General features: G+C 39.8%; 2 protein-coding genes across 2 annotated transcripts in view; both read right to left on the reverse strand.

Annotated features, from left to right (window-relative positions):
- Positions 1-269: 269 nt before the first annotated feature.
- Positions 270-9590, reverse strand: LOC107702061 (tumor necrosis factor ligand superfamily member 12-like). The gene is made up of 6 exons (XM_016504251.1): positions 8892-9590; positions 5095-5176; positions 3610-3657; positions 3486-3509; positions 3267-3394; positions 270-2005 (listed from the first exon to the last, which is right to left on the reverse strand). Exons 1-6 carry the CDS (start codon positions 9066-9068, stop codon positions 1751-1753), a joined length of 714 nt encoding a protein of 237 aa, XP_016359737.1. The 5' UTR covers positions 9069-9590; the 3' UTR covers positions 270-1750.
- A 2468-nt stretch (positions 9591-12058) lies between these two features.
- Positions 12059-14884, reverse strand: part of LOC107702052 (diamine acetyltransferase 2-like) — a 4225-nt gene continuing 1399 nt past the window's right edge. The window contains exons 2-6 of the mRNA XM_016504235.1: positions 14378-14429; positions 14175-14258; positions 12932-13033; positions 12797-12837; positions 12059-12648 (exon numbers count right to left, since the gene is read on the reverse strand). Coding sequence (XP_016359721.1) covers positions 12475-12648; positions 12797-12837; positions 12932-13033; positions 14175-14258; positions 14378-14429 — 453 coding nt within the window. The 3' untranslated portion in view covers positions 12059-12474. The remainder of the gene's footprint in view (positions 12649-12796; positions 12838-12931; positions 13034-14174; positions 14259-14377; positions 14430-14884) is intronic.

Here is a 14884-nt window from a genome sequence, read left to right on the forward strand (position 1 = left end):
TCAGAACCCAGCCCTAATTTTTAATATTAGAACATAATTTATGAAAGCTGAATTGCATTTTGCAGGCTTGTAATGTAACTTATTTAACAGTTTTACAGGTCTTTTGGCTTTGAAAACCTACAGAGATTACATTTCTTGATACCTTCTCAATAACCATAAATGTAGGAACCTCATATCTTCAACCCGATTTACAGGTAAAATACATTTTTCAGAAGATCTAAAAAATATGCCCATGAAGCAGAAACACTCTGTGTGTATATTTTGAAATCGAAACTGTCTGTCACCTCAAATTCACACGTTTAATCTCACAGAATCTGACTGTACTTCATCTGTCAGGTTTATCTTGGATGTTTTAAAAGCAGAAACGGTGCCGCTAGCCAAATGTGGATTTTATGCGAGGAGTGAACCCAAACAGATGAAAAAAAAAAAACTGAGTAGACAAGGGGGAAGGAATGGGGATAGAGATCAGGGGGGGAAAAGCACATGTTTTTCCTCAAAAGGTTTTCAAGTATTTGCTGCATATTCAGATTCAGGAAGTGAGAGTCCAGAAGCAAGTGGAAATGAGAAGGTTTGCAGGGGTCCACATGAGGGTTCAGGAAATACAAAGAGGAAGCCGGCGGCACTATTAGGAAACCCATTTGGGGCAAAGTGCATTTCGAACAGCGGTTGTAATTTCCATTTCAGATTTAATTGACAGTATTGACAAGATTTACGAAAGGCCTCAGGAGCGGTAGGTCAGGTAGACATTGACAGATTGGAGTCACCAGTGGTTTCATACATTTCTAATTAGTGAGATTAAATGAAATTACGATGGTGTAAAAATCTGTAACTTTACCTTTTAAAAAATATAACATGAAATTGTACATTATATAAAAACTAAAGGCATACTGTGACTTTTTTAAAGGTATGTGCCATCCATGTCATCAACTTTCATGCAATATGTACACACAGTCCACTTTCAGTATAACAAAAGTTTAAGTATCTGCTTTAATAAGTCACTGCCTTTTCATCGATAAATATTAATATATGTTTCATATGTCACAGTGACAGTGTGTTTGGGAAAAAAAAAAAGTCTGGCTTGTTGTTTCAAATTGATGCAACAACAAAAGTAAAGTTTCTTGCATTATTTGATGCATATTTAGTCACTCTTGAGTTTTCATAACGACCAGCCAAAACCTTAATTTTTCTGCACTAAAACCCATCCAGTGGTAAGGCAGTTCAGGAACTAGGGCAACTCTGTTTTGGTCCAGCCAAGTAACCAGTGGTGAAATCTCTCATACTTGTAGTGGCCTGCAACGCTGCTGAAAATTCATCGTCCTTCTGGTCAAACTGGTTATGCCAGTATATAAGTCAACCAAGCTGCTGGAGCAATGTCTCTGGTATGCTGTAATTAAATGCTATATTTATATAGAAGAAATTGTGCTGGTTTGCGTTTAATAAGGCATTTGCAGCCAAACCGACAGAGTACCAAATGATTCTCATAAATTGGTCCAGCAAGGCAAGTTGTGCAGTCATTAACATCCCGATGACATCTTCATGGAAGGGCACTTGCATTCATAAAGGGGTCGTCCGTGACCATGGACAGCTGGTTATAGAAACGTTCCTCACCGAGTCAAAATTTCCTCTTTTAAGGCAACGCCAGGTTCAAAGAGACAGGTTTAGGTTAGGTAATTTAAGGCCAGTGATCTGTGGAAAACTATAAAACTATTTTGTTCATACAGCTGAGGTGTCTGGAAAACTGTCCGTGCCTCTAGTTAACTTTGAAGAGGCCAAAGTAGTGTTTGCCTGACATCTGCAGACTGAAGGAACCTCCGGTGACCGCCTTCAGCTCGGCGCCCTTGTTAAGGCGTAGGAGGCCAGAGACCTGGCAAGGCTTTAGGAAGTGAAACTTGTGGGAGCCAGACGCTGGTGTGGTTCCGTACCCCTCGATGCACTGGAGCAAAGGGCCTTTAGGAACAGACACCTCGAGCTTCACGTACTGACTCTGGTTCTCGTTGAAGTGTACCTGGTGGTGGAAATGCAGAAACAGAACAAGTGAAACAGGAATGACCAATTAAGAGCAGGAGACATAGCAAAAGGCTTTCAACAGGGAGCAAAAGAAATAAGTTATGACTAAACCAGAAACCTTTTGATTTGATTTAACAGAAACCACAGAAAAGGGCTTTTCACCCTTGAAATAGTTAACCCTGGGTGATTTGAAACACTGGGTAAATGGAATCATATCTTGTTTCACGTTTCACACTGCTCGAAACGTGAAACAAGATATGTTGAAATATATTTCAAAAAGATATGTTGAAATATATGAAACAAGGGGAAAGTCGTGGCCTAATGTTTAGAGAGTCGGACTCGTAACCCAAAGGTTGCGGGTTCGAGTCTCGTACCGGCAGGGATTGTAGGTGGGGGGGAGTGAATGTACAGCGCTCTCTCCCACCTTCAATACCACGACTGAGGTGCCCTTGAGCAAGGCACTGAACCCCCAACTGCTCCCCGGGCGCCGCAGCATAAATGGCTGCCCACTGCTCCGGGTGTGTGTTCACGGTGTGTGTGTGTGCACTAAGGATGGGTTAAATGCAGAGCACTAATTCCAAGTATGGGTCACCATACTTGGCCACATGTCACGTCACTGCTCATTCTTTACCTGGGGTTAACAATTAATCCTCGGTATTCATACACTGACGTTTCACACTGTACATTCCTAAACCCTTGGTTAATGTTCTTATTTGCATATTTGCAGTGTCACCGACATTGATTGGATGAATGCAGCATATTGACCTATTTACATGAAGGCTCTAGCATTGCTCATCCTCACATATTGCCGATTATACTATCGAGTTTTTCCTGAATGGATATTTTGGACTATAAAGGTAAGAATATAACAGTCTCTTCGTTACTCCATTTCACGTGTTTTCTGTTACATTTTTCTCTTCAAACAGTTGTTTATCCAGAGCAGGGTTTCATCACCCCAGGTCTATCTATCTTCATTCTCTGTACAAAATATCTATAAACATTCAAATATGAAGGCTTTTGAAAACTTTTATTTTCTAGTTATATGTTAATAGTTATATGAATTTCTTGGAATTTTAATTCTACTACCTTATAATTCAAATTGCAATTCTGCATCCTGTTTGCTGCCTCAATTATTAAGTATTATGTTTATTATGACCAAAAGGGCACAACAATTTTGATATACACAAACACATCCACACACGCATACACAAAAAGGTAGCATATGTGATACCACTGCAGGCAATGCACCTGGAACTCACTTGACAGTACAGGAAGTAGACGCCGCTGCGCTCCACTTTGAAGGTGCCAGTCTCTGGATTATAATGCACCGCCCTGCTCATATTCAGCTGCTCCTCAGTCCATCCTTTAATGACTCCCTCACTGCCCACTAGGACACACACATTATTAGAGAATATTCCATATGACACGTACTTTTAGAGAATATTCCACATATATATATATACTCCCAAATAACTCACCCTTTTGGAAGGAATCGTTGGTTACTGTTAAAAATGAGATATATATATATATTAGTCTGGGGGGAAAAACAGCAGTTGGGTTTTTCATTGTTAAATAAAGTGATTTGCAATACTGTCCACTTACTCTCAAAATGAGAGGCCACTTTTCGTCCATTTCCTTTCCTCCCTCCCGCTTGCAAGATAAAGACAAAAGAAAGGCATGTTTTGGAAAAAGAGACAAAACTCTCTGGGATGCAGATAAGAGTCATCCATGTGGAGCTCCTGCAACTTCCAGCATTAAACAGCTGTGCAGATGCAAACATCATGGATTAATCTAGAATAATTTATACACCAGCTAAAGTCCTGATTGTCAAAGCAGATGGTGAAATATTTCCTTTCAGCTCTGTTCTACACTTCTCCTAGCGTTTGTTTTCAGTAACAGGCACCATGCACAGTATTTTCTGCTTTCACCCCACCAGCTGGTTTCAGTCAACAAAGAGGCAAAACTTAGAAAAAAAAAATACTAAAAATTAGACACTGCAAGAAAAATGAGTTGTTGGCTCTTTCTTAACCTTTCTCATGCAGAAAATAATCTTCCTATGAAATGAGACAGATTAACAGCTATGGCTACTGTTCAACTAAAGGCAATAATTCAAACAAACCACCTTGAGAAATGTGTTTTTTTTCTTTGCTCCTCTCCAGAGACTCTCGAATCTCGCCTCAGGGGAGCTGCCTAAACTCCCGCTAGTCCGTCAAAATGTGCATTGACTGATCACCTAAATGGTTAAAACGACTGTTATTTCTGGCTGACCGTTTCAAACTGAAGCTGTGACTGTCCCTAAGGGGCACTATTCTGGGCTAGGAAAACAATATATTTTGAGGAATGATTGTGGATAAGCATTTTGGCTCTGAAATCAGACAGCCATCAGGTGTCAGCTGAAGACTTGCGGCTGCTCATAGGACTTCTGAAGGTCCATCTGTTTCTACACTAATGTTTATTTTGTTGAACATTTTGGTCGTAGTTCAAAAATTCAAGGCAGAACTAAAGTAAGTCTATTGCTAATTAAAGCTATTTCAGGCTTCAGTGGAAGGGGTCATTTGTTTTAGAAGGCTGCTAAAACCGTTATGCCCTTGCAGTCCTCGTGCCAGTTGGTTTTTGCCGGGTGCGTGTCCATCCAGCTCAAACCTGTAATTTCTGCTGTCATTCAGCCTGCTGCCTACTGTTTCCTGTTGCAGCTTTTGGAAACATATGCCCAATGGTTTAACCAAGGTGCCTTGGTGTCCAAAATGGTTTGGCCTCTGTAAATATTGCGTGCAACGACCAAAGATCATCCTTCTGCAGCTGCAAAGGCTGCAGGTGATCCAAGGCTTCCTGACAGCTGCTGTGGTGTGTCAGTTTCATGGCTATGTGTTTAATAGTGTTTTTATACATCCTTTGCATTTTTGTAATCTCTATGGTTTTATTCAATTTCCTTGAAAGAGTAATCTGTTATTGTTATAATGGATAGTGTGCATCTGAATCTGTCACAACCGCAGATCATTTGTTCAGTGTTTACTAGTCAAGTGCTTTGAATGGATTTCAATAACTGGCTTCATGCCTGACATTATGACATATGATGTCTTTCAGTACCATCTCTGCGGAACCTCTGACTCTCCAGCAGTTCGCGTTTTTCCAGGATGAGCTGGAAGATGGCCTTGCGCTGCATATTCACCTGCAAGAGTGAGAAATAATGAGTGAGAGAAGAAGAAAGAATAACATTTTTCATTGCGCTTAACAGCTTTTGCAGACAGATATGGGAGACAGACACAACCATAGTGACTGGGCCAGGAATGGAACCTAAATATGTGTGTCAAGTTCGAGCAGGCCACTGAGGAGAAACACTGCTGGCTTCTATTAACTGGCGTTTTGCGGGTAACCCATGCAGTAGTCATAGCTTTTGAAATAATCAAACCCAAGCTGGAGGCGTTCCTGAGCGAGACACAAACAAACAGTCACCAGAAGCCTGGCAAACACTGAAAATCAGTTTTTAATAGGTCAACCACTTCCCCTAAATGTAATCTGGTAACAACACCTTGTAGGGATTTTTTTCCATTAATGCAATAGGTTACATTCTGCAAATGCTTCTCTGTTAAAGGGAAACTTTAAGTGGAAAAGAAAAAGCTGACAATGTGACAAGCATGTGAACGCTTTGTCAGCAGTTTAACAAATGTCTGGCAACAGAAACCGCGGTTGTGCCTATAAGTGAAGTGAGTACCTGTCCATCTGGACTTTCAATCTACTCCAAGCAAAGTGCATTTGGACCTACACTCGCCATATACAGTAACAGAGTGCGCAAAAACTGTACTGTGCCCAGTGCTTGAAGAAAAAAAGAAGTGCCGGTACTCCCCCTGCCAAACCCCCCCCCCCCTTTTTTTTTTTTTTTTTTTACATTAAATAACTACTTTTTAATTGTCATAAATCACAATGTAGGCTATGTATAGTGCCACAATCAATCAGTAATTAAACAAACGTTTTCAATACAAATAAACACAAGTCAAGCTGCGATACCAAACAGGACCACAGGGAGGCGCCAAAGACGACTAAACCTCCACTGGATACATTCAGAATCGCTAAACTCCTTAACACCACATATCACCTCAGCCAGCCAGCGTCCATTATAAAACATTCTTGCTTTTAATCCAAATACACAATGAAAAGAATAATTTACTGACATCTGGACGTGATTCACTATTCTCTCCACAATCTCTGATGAAATTGGCCATATTTTTCTCTGCATTAGCCCTGTTTTGTCCGACTGTTTGAATTTGCTTACTGGATCCTCCCTGGAGTTTATCGGTTTACATTAATGATCGCAAAAACCTGCTTATTTTCATTTTTTCAATTTCAGGTATTGTTTTCGTTATAATGTACTGATTCAAATTAGTAATTAATTATTACTTCTCCTGACATGCTCTTGCACCTCACACAATTTCATTCAACATTCATTCACGCGATTTGTCGAGATGAGAGGTGACCCCTCCTGGTAGTGTGATTTATATACTGTTATTTCACCAGACACTGACGCTTTGACTCTTGAGTACCGGTTCTGTGCCCATTTTCGACCCCCTGCCAAATTATTACCCCTCTGGTTGAAATCGCTATCTGATTGCCAAATCCTAACCCCACCCCTAATAATCTGGTGGGGGTCAGAATTGGGCACAACACCGGTGTTAAAAATGACACCCCTAGTATTGGTAGGTTTAGGGTTAGGTGTGGGGGAGGGGTTAGGATTAGGCAATCAGGTAGCGAATTCAACGAAGGGGGGTAATAATTTGGCAGGGGTCGAAAATGGGCACAACACCGGCAACATGTCAGAAGTGCCAGTACGCACAAAAAAGTGCCAGTACGCTAAAGACTAAAATACAGAAGTGCCGGTGTTGTGCCGAATTCTGCACCCCTGCCAGATTATGCACCCCCTCGTTGAAATCGCTACCTGATTGCCTAATCCTAACCCCTCCCCCACACCTACTCCTAAACCTACCAATACTAGGGGGTGCATAATCTGGCAGGGGGCAAATTTCGGCACTACCGGTGCGTACCGGTGTTGTGCCCAATTATGACCCCCTGCCAGATTATTACCCCCCTAGTATTGGTAGGTTTAGGAGTAGGTGTGGGGGAGGGGTTAGGAATAGGGGTAAGGTTAGGATTAGGCAATCAGGTAGCGACTTGAACGAGTGGGGGGGTAATAATTTGGCAGGGGGTCAAAATTGGGCACAACACCAGCTCACTTCAAGCACTGACTGTGCTGCAAAAAAAACAACAAAAAAAACAACAACAAAAAACAGAGTTAAGAGTCATATGCAGAGTTATAACCACATTGTTGTTGTTGTTTTGTGTGTAGCCTATGTGTGTGGGTGAAATATTGCCAGATGGGTGAACTCTTGCCAGATATTGATTGCAGAATATCACATAAATGCAGCTGTTGCCAGACCATAACTGTATATTACCATGTTTTTCTGAAAAAGTTTCTGAAAAGCAATGGAAAACATATTCCCTAACATACCTAACCATAAAGTTCATATTACCTGGCAACAAGGATTAAAACCCTAGCTGACGTTAGTTACGTTGTTTAAGCAGTTCGCCTGCCATGGTATTTTTTATTTTACCTCTCTAATTTCGGTCTGTATCTTTAAATTTGTCCTAGTAGTAATGTTTCATTTGTGAACGAATCTTTTGAACGAATCTTTCAAATGCACGCATTGCTTTCGAATGAAAAAAAAAACACAACACTATACGAATATATATTACATTAAAACACTAAAACAAAAATGTGGTTGTATATTTCATTTGTTCTTTCACAAGCTGTTACTCCACTGATATAAGTCTCTGTAAAGTATTTTAATTCAGTTACAAGTATTTTAATTCTGTAACAGGTATTTTAATAAGTAAGCAAATGCTAAGACCGATTCTCAAGTGTTTTCGATTCACTAAAGAGAGCCGGATCACAAAAGTCCTTAGTTCGGTGATCGCGCTATATTGGTCACGCTGTATAGTTTGATTCCCTAAAGAGAACCGGCTCATAAGAGTCATTCGTTCGGGAACCGCTCTACACCGGTCACGCTGAATAGTTTGATTCCCTAAAAAGAACCGGCTCATACGAGTCATTCCTTCTGGAATCGCACACTGGTCGCGGTATGTTTCGTATTCAGTAGCGGTGTTAGGGCGCTTGGAGAGTTGTGCAGGAACTCTCTCGGATTCAGAACACATTAGTACTGTCTGTGTTCCGTCCACATTGGCGGAAGAACGGACGTTCGAGCGCACTTAACAGTAATTAAAACAATAGTTATAATTACAGCAACATACTCGTGACAAAGTTACCCATCTGTATCTGAGGGCAAGCTAAGACGCGAAATGGTAGCTTACGAGTTGCAAATCATTTAACCATATTTATACAAATGCTTTCACGAGACCCGATTCTTTAAAAGGCAATGTATTTGGCTTCGAAACGCCCTCGTGCCAAGTAGTCTATTTCCAGTAAATTGCCCTAAACAAGAAGCAAAACTGGCAACAGAAGCATCACACTTGGCAGCGACTTTAGAAACTAAATAGGCCATAACTCACAGCACCCTGCGCGCAAAGTCTGGAAGGGTCATAAAAACACGTCTCGCAGACCCCCAGCGGTGCAGCAGCTGCATGTTTGTATAATCAAGTGCCTCGAACTTATATGAGTACATTCTTCATGATATACCTACCCAAAAAGAGCTTGCAAATGGCTTTTATGCTCAGGACCACAATAACCTCGTGATTAAAAGAAAGAAAACAACATAATTGCAAAATCACTGCATGATTAGTGAGAACTGCTTTGACAAATGTGCTTGGGAATGCATGCTTGCGTCTGACGTGCACTTGAAAGACAAAAACCAGAGCAAACGGGCGACCGCGTTTACCTGCTCTAAGCGCCTCTGCAGAGTTTGGAAAGACCTCGACAGGTCCCGCGTTTGTCGCATTGTCCACACCGTAAGTATGGCACTGCACACGGCCAGGGACAGCGCGAGCACGGCCATGAGCGACCAAACCAAGCGCAGTGTGCGGATCCTTGGTCTCCTCTGAAGAATTAGCTGCATTGTTGCGCACGCGGGTCGTTTACCGTTCTGGAGCGTCTACATCAATCATTCTGTCCATATTCCACGAGAACATCTCTGAGCCTCTCTGGTAGGTCCCATGCGCGAGAGCTTCTCCAGAGCGCAAATGCAGCTGTTGCAGCGCGGTCAACGCAAACCTGGTTGCAATCGTTGCGAGATTGACCCAGCAAATCAGTCGCCGCTGCCAATGCTTTGGTATATGGAGAACTGTCTGCGTTTATTGCATAAACTGGCCCAAATGGAACAGCAATATTCCTCTTATTCCTGTGCAGAGAGTTGACAGTAGCACAGCAACACTGTGGGATTTGGATTTTATTCGCATCTTCCAGAGACCTGATTCTTTGGCATGACTTCCTCGTGTTCTCTTTGACAAATAGATCATGGTCTAGTCCATACGAGGTGTCATTTCAAAGCACTTCTGCGTCCATGTGCTCAAGTATGCACTGCAGGGAAGTGAGTCCTGCACAGCAGTGGAAAACAGATTTCCTTCCCCCCTCGTGCGGTGCCAAGTATTCTTATTCTGCAGCGAAATACTATTTAGCTCTGTCCTGCCTCAAATCAACAAGTGCGCTTGTCCGCGTTTCTTTTTCTAGAGGGCTGGCTGAGCTGGTTGTTCTCTAAAGTTTGACAAAGTGTGACCATGGATTAATGGAGTAAAGAGTGCTGATTAAACTGTCACCACAATAACATTAAAGTAAAAAAGAAAGAAAGAAAAGAGCTGCATAAAGCCAGGGCGCAATTAGTCTCTTTTTCGGATTCAAATTAGACCAATCTACGTTTTTATGTAACCGACTTGATGACCAGTTATTAAGACTTATGACTAGTCTTAAACAATTAGATGACTAGCTTTAAGACTAGTCTAAGCATTTATGCAACCGTCCATATACACTATTTGTGGCCCTGCACCACAAAGCCAGTTTTATACATCATCTGAATAAATAAGCTTTCCATTGATGTATGGTTTGTTAGGATAGGACAATATTTGGCCGAGATACAACTATTTGAAAATCTGGAATCTGAGGGTGCAAAAAATCTAAATATTGAGAAAATCGCCTTTAGAGTTATCCAAATGAAGTTCTTAGCAATGCATATTACTAATCAAAAATTAAGTTTTGATATATTTATGGTAGGAAATTTACAAAATATCTTCATGGAACATGATCTTTACTTAATATCCTAATGATTTTTGGCATATGACCCATACAATGTTTTTTTGGCTATTGCTACAAATATACCCAAGCGACTTAAGACTGGGGTTGTGGTCCAGGGTCACATTTCGTAAGAAAAAACTCCAGCGACACACATTTAGTTTCTTTAACCTGAATCAGCTCCTAAAACCATGTGAGTATTTTATATAGTAGGCCTAGGCCTATAAATAATCTTTATGCGTGTGTTATTTCTCTAGCAGGGATTATTAAAATATGTACCTGTATTATCTTCAAATGACATGTAAATTGTTTGCTTGTGTCTTATAATCCTAAATGTAATATTTTGTAGACATAAAAACATAAACGTATTTTATCATTTTTATGTCTCTTCTATGATACCTAAAATGACAAACAGCGCAGTCTAATCATTGCTTGATCGTTTTCTAACATAAATGTCAATATTGTGAAGATGTGTCTAGTTCTGCTCTTCCTTTTCCCTTCCAAAAGTCCCAAACAACAGGATGGTTTCCTGGCAGTGAGTTCGATTATTATGAGTCAGAAAATGAGCCTGGGTCTGATTCACAGTGTTTTTACTTAGTTCATTTGCTACGAAACGTTGGCCTGTCAATCGGTCGAGCATTTAAAGGATTAAATATGCACAACATATGCACGGCACAATTGTTGTCTCGGAAGCCCTACTTGAATTCCTCAGTGAAATGCGCTGGAAAAAGTCCCAAATGTGGTTTATCGTTAATCGCTTCTCCGGGTGACCACCTGATGTCGCTGTTGACTAAAGTGTGCTAACTACTGCAACATCTTGGCGTTTCAGCAGCTTAGTAATGAAGTGATCTGCAGGCCAAATGTGAATCCTGCTTCCAGCTACGATTTATCTTATGGTCATTGATTCAGAAGTGGCATTCACTATGTTTATTTTATGATTACTTGTGCATAGTTTTGTTCAACACTAATCTAGATTACACTGCTTTAAAAGCTTTATGTCAAGTAAAAACACATGTAGCAAAACCATGGACAAATGTACTTTAATCAATGGCCAATAGAACAGACTGCACAGTACACTGGATACAGCAACTTGTAACAATGTAACTTTTTGCCATCATCTTCACAATGAGGCTGCACCGAGTTTCTCTGAAGTGCTACAAAATAACAGTTCCATCCTAACAGGTCATTAAATCTTACCAATTACTTACTAAATAACTACATTTAGAGACTGAGGTATTATGGCTTGTATGTTGTTCATTTTTATAATGTATTTAGTAACAGCACAAGATTTTCTTGCCAAAGACCTTTTGGCAATAGACATAAAATATCTGGTTACCAAAAAATTACACACAAATAATACACAATGCAAAATGCACCAAAAAAAGCATCTACAAGGCAAAGTAAACAATTTAGAAAAGCAAAATCCAATCATGGTTTCACTAACCAATAGCATATACTGTAGGATTTAGCTTATTTACATTTGTAGTGCATTTTTCTACTTTTAGTGACCTTATTCTCTCTTATGACTGGTAACGGTTACCAAAAGTTAGTCGAGAAAAGTATGTGGCTTATATCTGTGCATGTACAGCGTAAACAGACACATCTTCATCTTCTAGAATCTAGGTGGTTGTGACTCTTGTGTACCAATCGGTTCTTTATATATTACAACATAGTTTAAGAACATTACTTGTGCATAATTTCAGATAAAGTGGATTTGTGAGTGAGACCGACTAGATGTTCAAACAGATATTCAAATGTAAAAATAAAATGACATGTAATATAACAAATAAAATGGCTATTTAAATAGAACATCTAAGAATAACAGTGCTGGTATCAGCACCAACTGTAACAATTTCACTTCCACTCTTTCCACTAGTAGAAAAATGATTATGTCATAATATGGCCAATATATATGCGATTCACAATGACACAACAGTGCACTTCTGAATCTTTGGTTAGGTCAGACTTCACAATTTAATTATGTAGAATGAATCAAATGCATTTTTTGAGGCAACATAAATAAGAAAGATCTTCTGTCTATTGTTCTCGGCAATATTGCTTGTCTATATTGCCTCATAAAGTTGCGTTTATCTCAGAAAATGTCTATAGGATATGAGCATGGTTACTTATTCCAGTTTTCCCATTTAACTGTCAGTTTACTGTCTTCCTGTGCTTATCAAACAACTTGTTACTTGTGGCTCTGGTCAGGGGTTGACAGTGGAATCTATGTGCTTCAAAATTTAAAGGTCCCCCTGGGCCAAGTGTTCAAGGACATCGCCCTCACAGCGCATGCAGTGATAGCCGAGGTCGGAGGTCACATCCCAGCAGCCCAGCTTTAGGTAGAAGTCAAGAGATGATTTGTTCCAGTCCAGCACAGTGAAATTCAGCTGGGTGCAACCAGCAGCCAGACCAAGCTGTGGGTGATCCTAATCACAAACATGTAAAATTGTACACAATCAACAATAATCTAAATCACAATTTGTTAACAACAGATTCCTTGCTAATGTATTATGATCGTGTGCCATATGCTGCCATTATCTAGTATAAATAAACACCCCTCACCTGGGAAACTTTAGACATCAGAGCCTTGCCAATGCATTTCCCTGGAAATACTCACAGAAAACCATTAATCAGTCAAAGGACTTACATTTTATTTTCAATTCAAAAAAACAAAAGCACACAGTGTGGTTTCCTTACCTCTGAACTCTGGCATCACATACAGATCCTCCATGTACACCGCCCGACCTTTCCATGAACTGTATGTGTAGAAGTACAGAGAGTAACCAACCTTGGTATGACCTGTAAAGGGATATACATACATGAATCATCTCTGTCAGCTTGATAGCTAAAATAAAAAAAATACCACTAATGTTAACACCAGGGTAAACACAAAACTTAAACATACTCTGGGCAAACGATATCAAGTTGTAAAACATGCAGTTACCACAATATTAGCACATTTGGCCAGGCACTTCAAAGAATAGTAGATGCCATTTTAGTAAAAGTAAATGACATTTTACCATCAGACCATCCAAGATATAGATGAGTTCGTTTCTTCATCGGAACAGATTTGGAAAAATGTAGCATTACATCATTTGCTCACCAAAGGATCCTCTGCAGTGAATGGGTGCCGTCAGAATAAGAGTCCAAACAGCTGATAAAAACATCACAATAATCCACAAGTAATCCACATGTCCATCAGTCCATCAGTTAATGACCTCTATTCCTAATATTGCTTTCTCCAGTGAAAAAGCCATCTTGTCTGAATCAGGAGAGAAATATGCACAGAACAAGCACTGTTTACAAGCAAAAACAGTCCAAAACAGTTCTACATAAATATGCTGGTGGATTTTACTGTGAGAGAAAAGGGAATGGACTTTTCCACTGGTGGTTTCCACTTTTCCACTTCCATCCGTAATGATGGATTTGTTTCTTACAAATGTGCAGCTTTTCACTTTGCAAAACATTAAATAATGTATTGGAGTCATGTGGATTACTTGAGGTTTATTGTAATGTTTTTATTAGCTGTTTGAACTCTCATTCCGACGGCACCCATTCACTGCAGAGGATCCATTGGTGAGTATGCAAAGTAATGCTGCTAAATTTCTCTAAATCTGTTTTGATGAAGAAACACACTAATCTACATCTTGGCAATTTTTCATTTTTGGGTAAACTATTCACAACAATATACATGATGTGGCATTGTTGCTTAAAATGGTGTAGAAAATTAATATATGTAATTGTGAGGAGGTAAAGCAAGAGAGGAAAAAATGGCAAAACAAGCTTATGTAACAGCCATGCACTCAGGCTAGACATGACACACATGCCCAGATTAGATAACAAATATGTATCCTAGTGCAGCACCGCAGAAGGATGTTTTTAATAGGATTGTTGATCCAAGATGAATACTGAATCAAGATGCCTATTTCTTTTTTCTCACCCTCTTTGGATTTAAGGTGCTCTGGCACTTCAGCAATGATTCCATGGAAAAAAGGGTTTTTAGAGAATCCATCCTGCTCCAGATCTACAGTAGAGAAGTATGATTGGTATCAGCTTCAAATTCTTACTAAAGCAATCCACAGAAGTATTTATTCCAAGCAAATTATTGTATTTGTATTGGAAAGATGTGACAATCAGGCCTACCTCTTTGTGCAATCTTGACCTGGTCAGAAACTTTCTCATACTCTGCCAGTTCCTAGTGTGAAGGATTTGACAACAGAAATAGTTTAACCCTCTATTGCTCAATTTTGCCTTGGTGACAAGCCAATTTTCTTCACTTTGCAAGCACATGATGCATACATGATGACAAAAATATGGATTAAAAATTAAAGAATGACTAATAAGCCAATACAATATTTTTTCTTAACTTATTTTTCTTGTCAAGGCGGTCATTTAATCTTGAACTCATACTGCCCCATGTGGACCATGCACATTTTTGCTTGAGATAACCTTTCCTAGAAAAGCATTTTTCCACCCATTGAACATTTAAAAGGGTCATATGATGCTGCTAAAAAGAACATTATTTTGTGTATTTGGTGTAATGAAATGTGTTTATGCGGTTTAAAGTTCAAAAAACACATTATTTTCCACATACTGTACATTATTGTTTCTCCTCTATGCCCCGCCTTTTTGAAACGTGTCGATTTTTAC

This window comes from Sinocyclocheilus anshuiensis, unplaced genomic scaffold (assembly GCF_001515605.1).
Source record: "Sinocyclocheilus anshuiensis isolate Anshui unplaced genomic scaffold, SAMN03320099.WGS_v1.1 scaffold318, whole genome shotgun sequence".
NCBI classification, from domain to species: domain Eukaryota; kingdom Metazoa; phylum Chordata; class Actinopteri; order Cypriniformes; family Cyprinidae; genus Sinocyclocheilus; species Sinocyclocheilus anshuiensis.

Bases quoted from the DNA above. Each gene is read 5' to 3' on its own strand.
- LOC107702061 (XM_016504251.1), bottom strand. From the start codon at position 9,068: ATGCAGCTAATTCTTCAGAGGAGACCAAGGATCCGCACACTGCGCTTG. The intron at 5,177-8,891 runs GTAAACGCGGTC...TCACTCTTGCAG, and splicing joins TGCAGAGGCGCTTAGAGCAG to GTGAATATGCAGCGCAAGGC. The intron at 3,510-3,609 runs GTAAGTGGACAG...CATTTTTAACAG, and splicing joins AGTGGCCTCTCATTTTGAGA to TAACCAACGATTCCTTCCAA.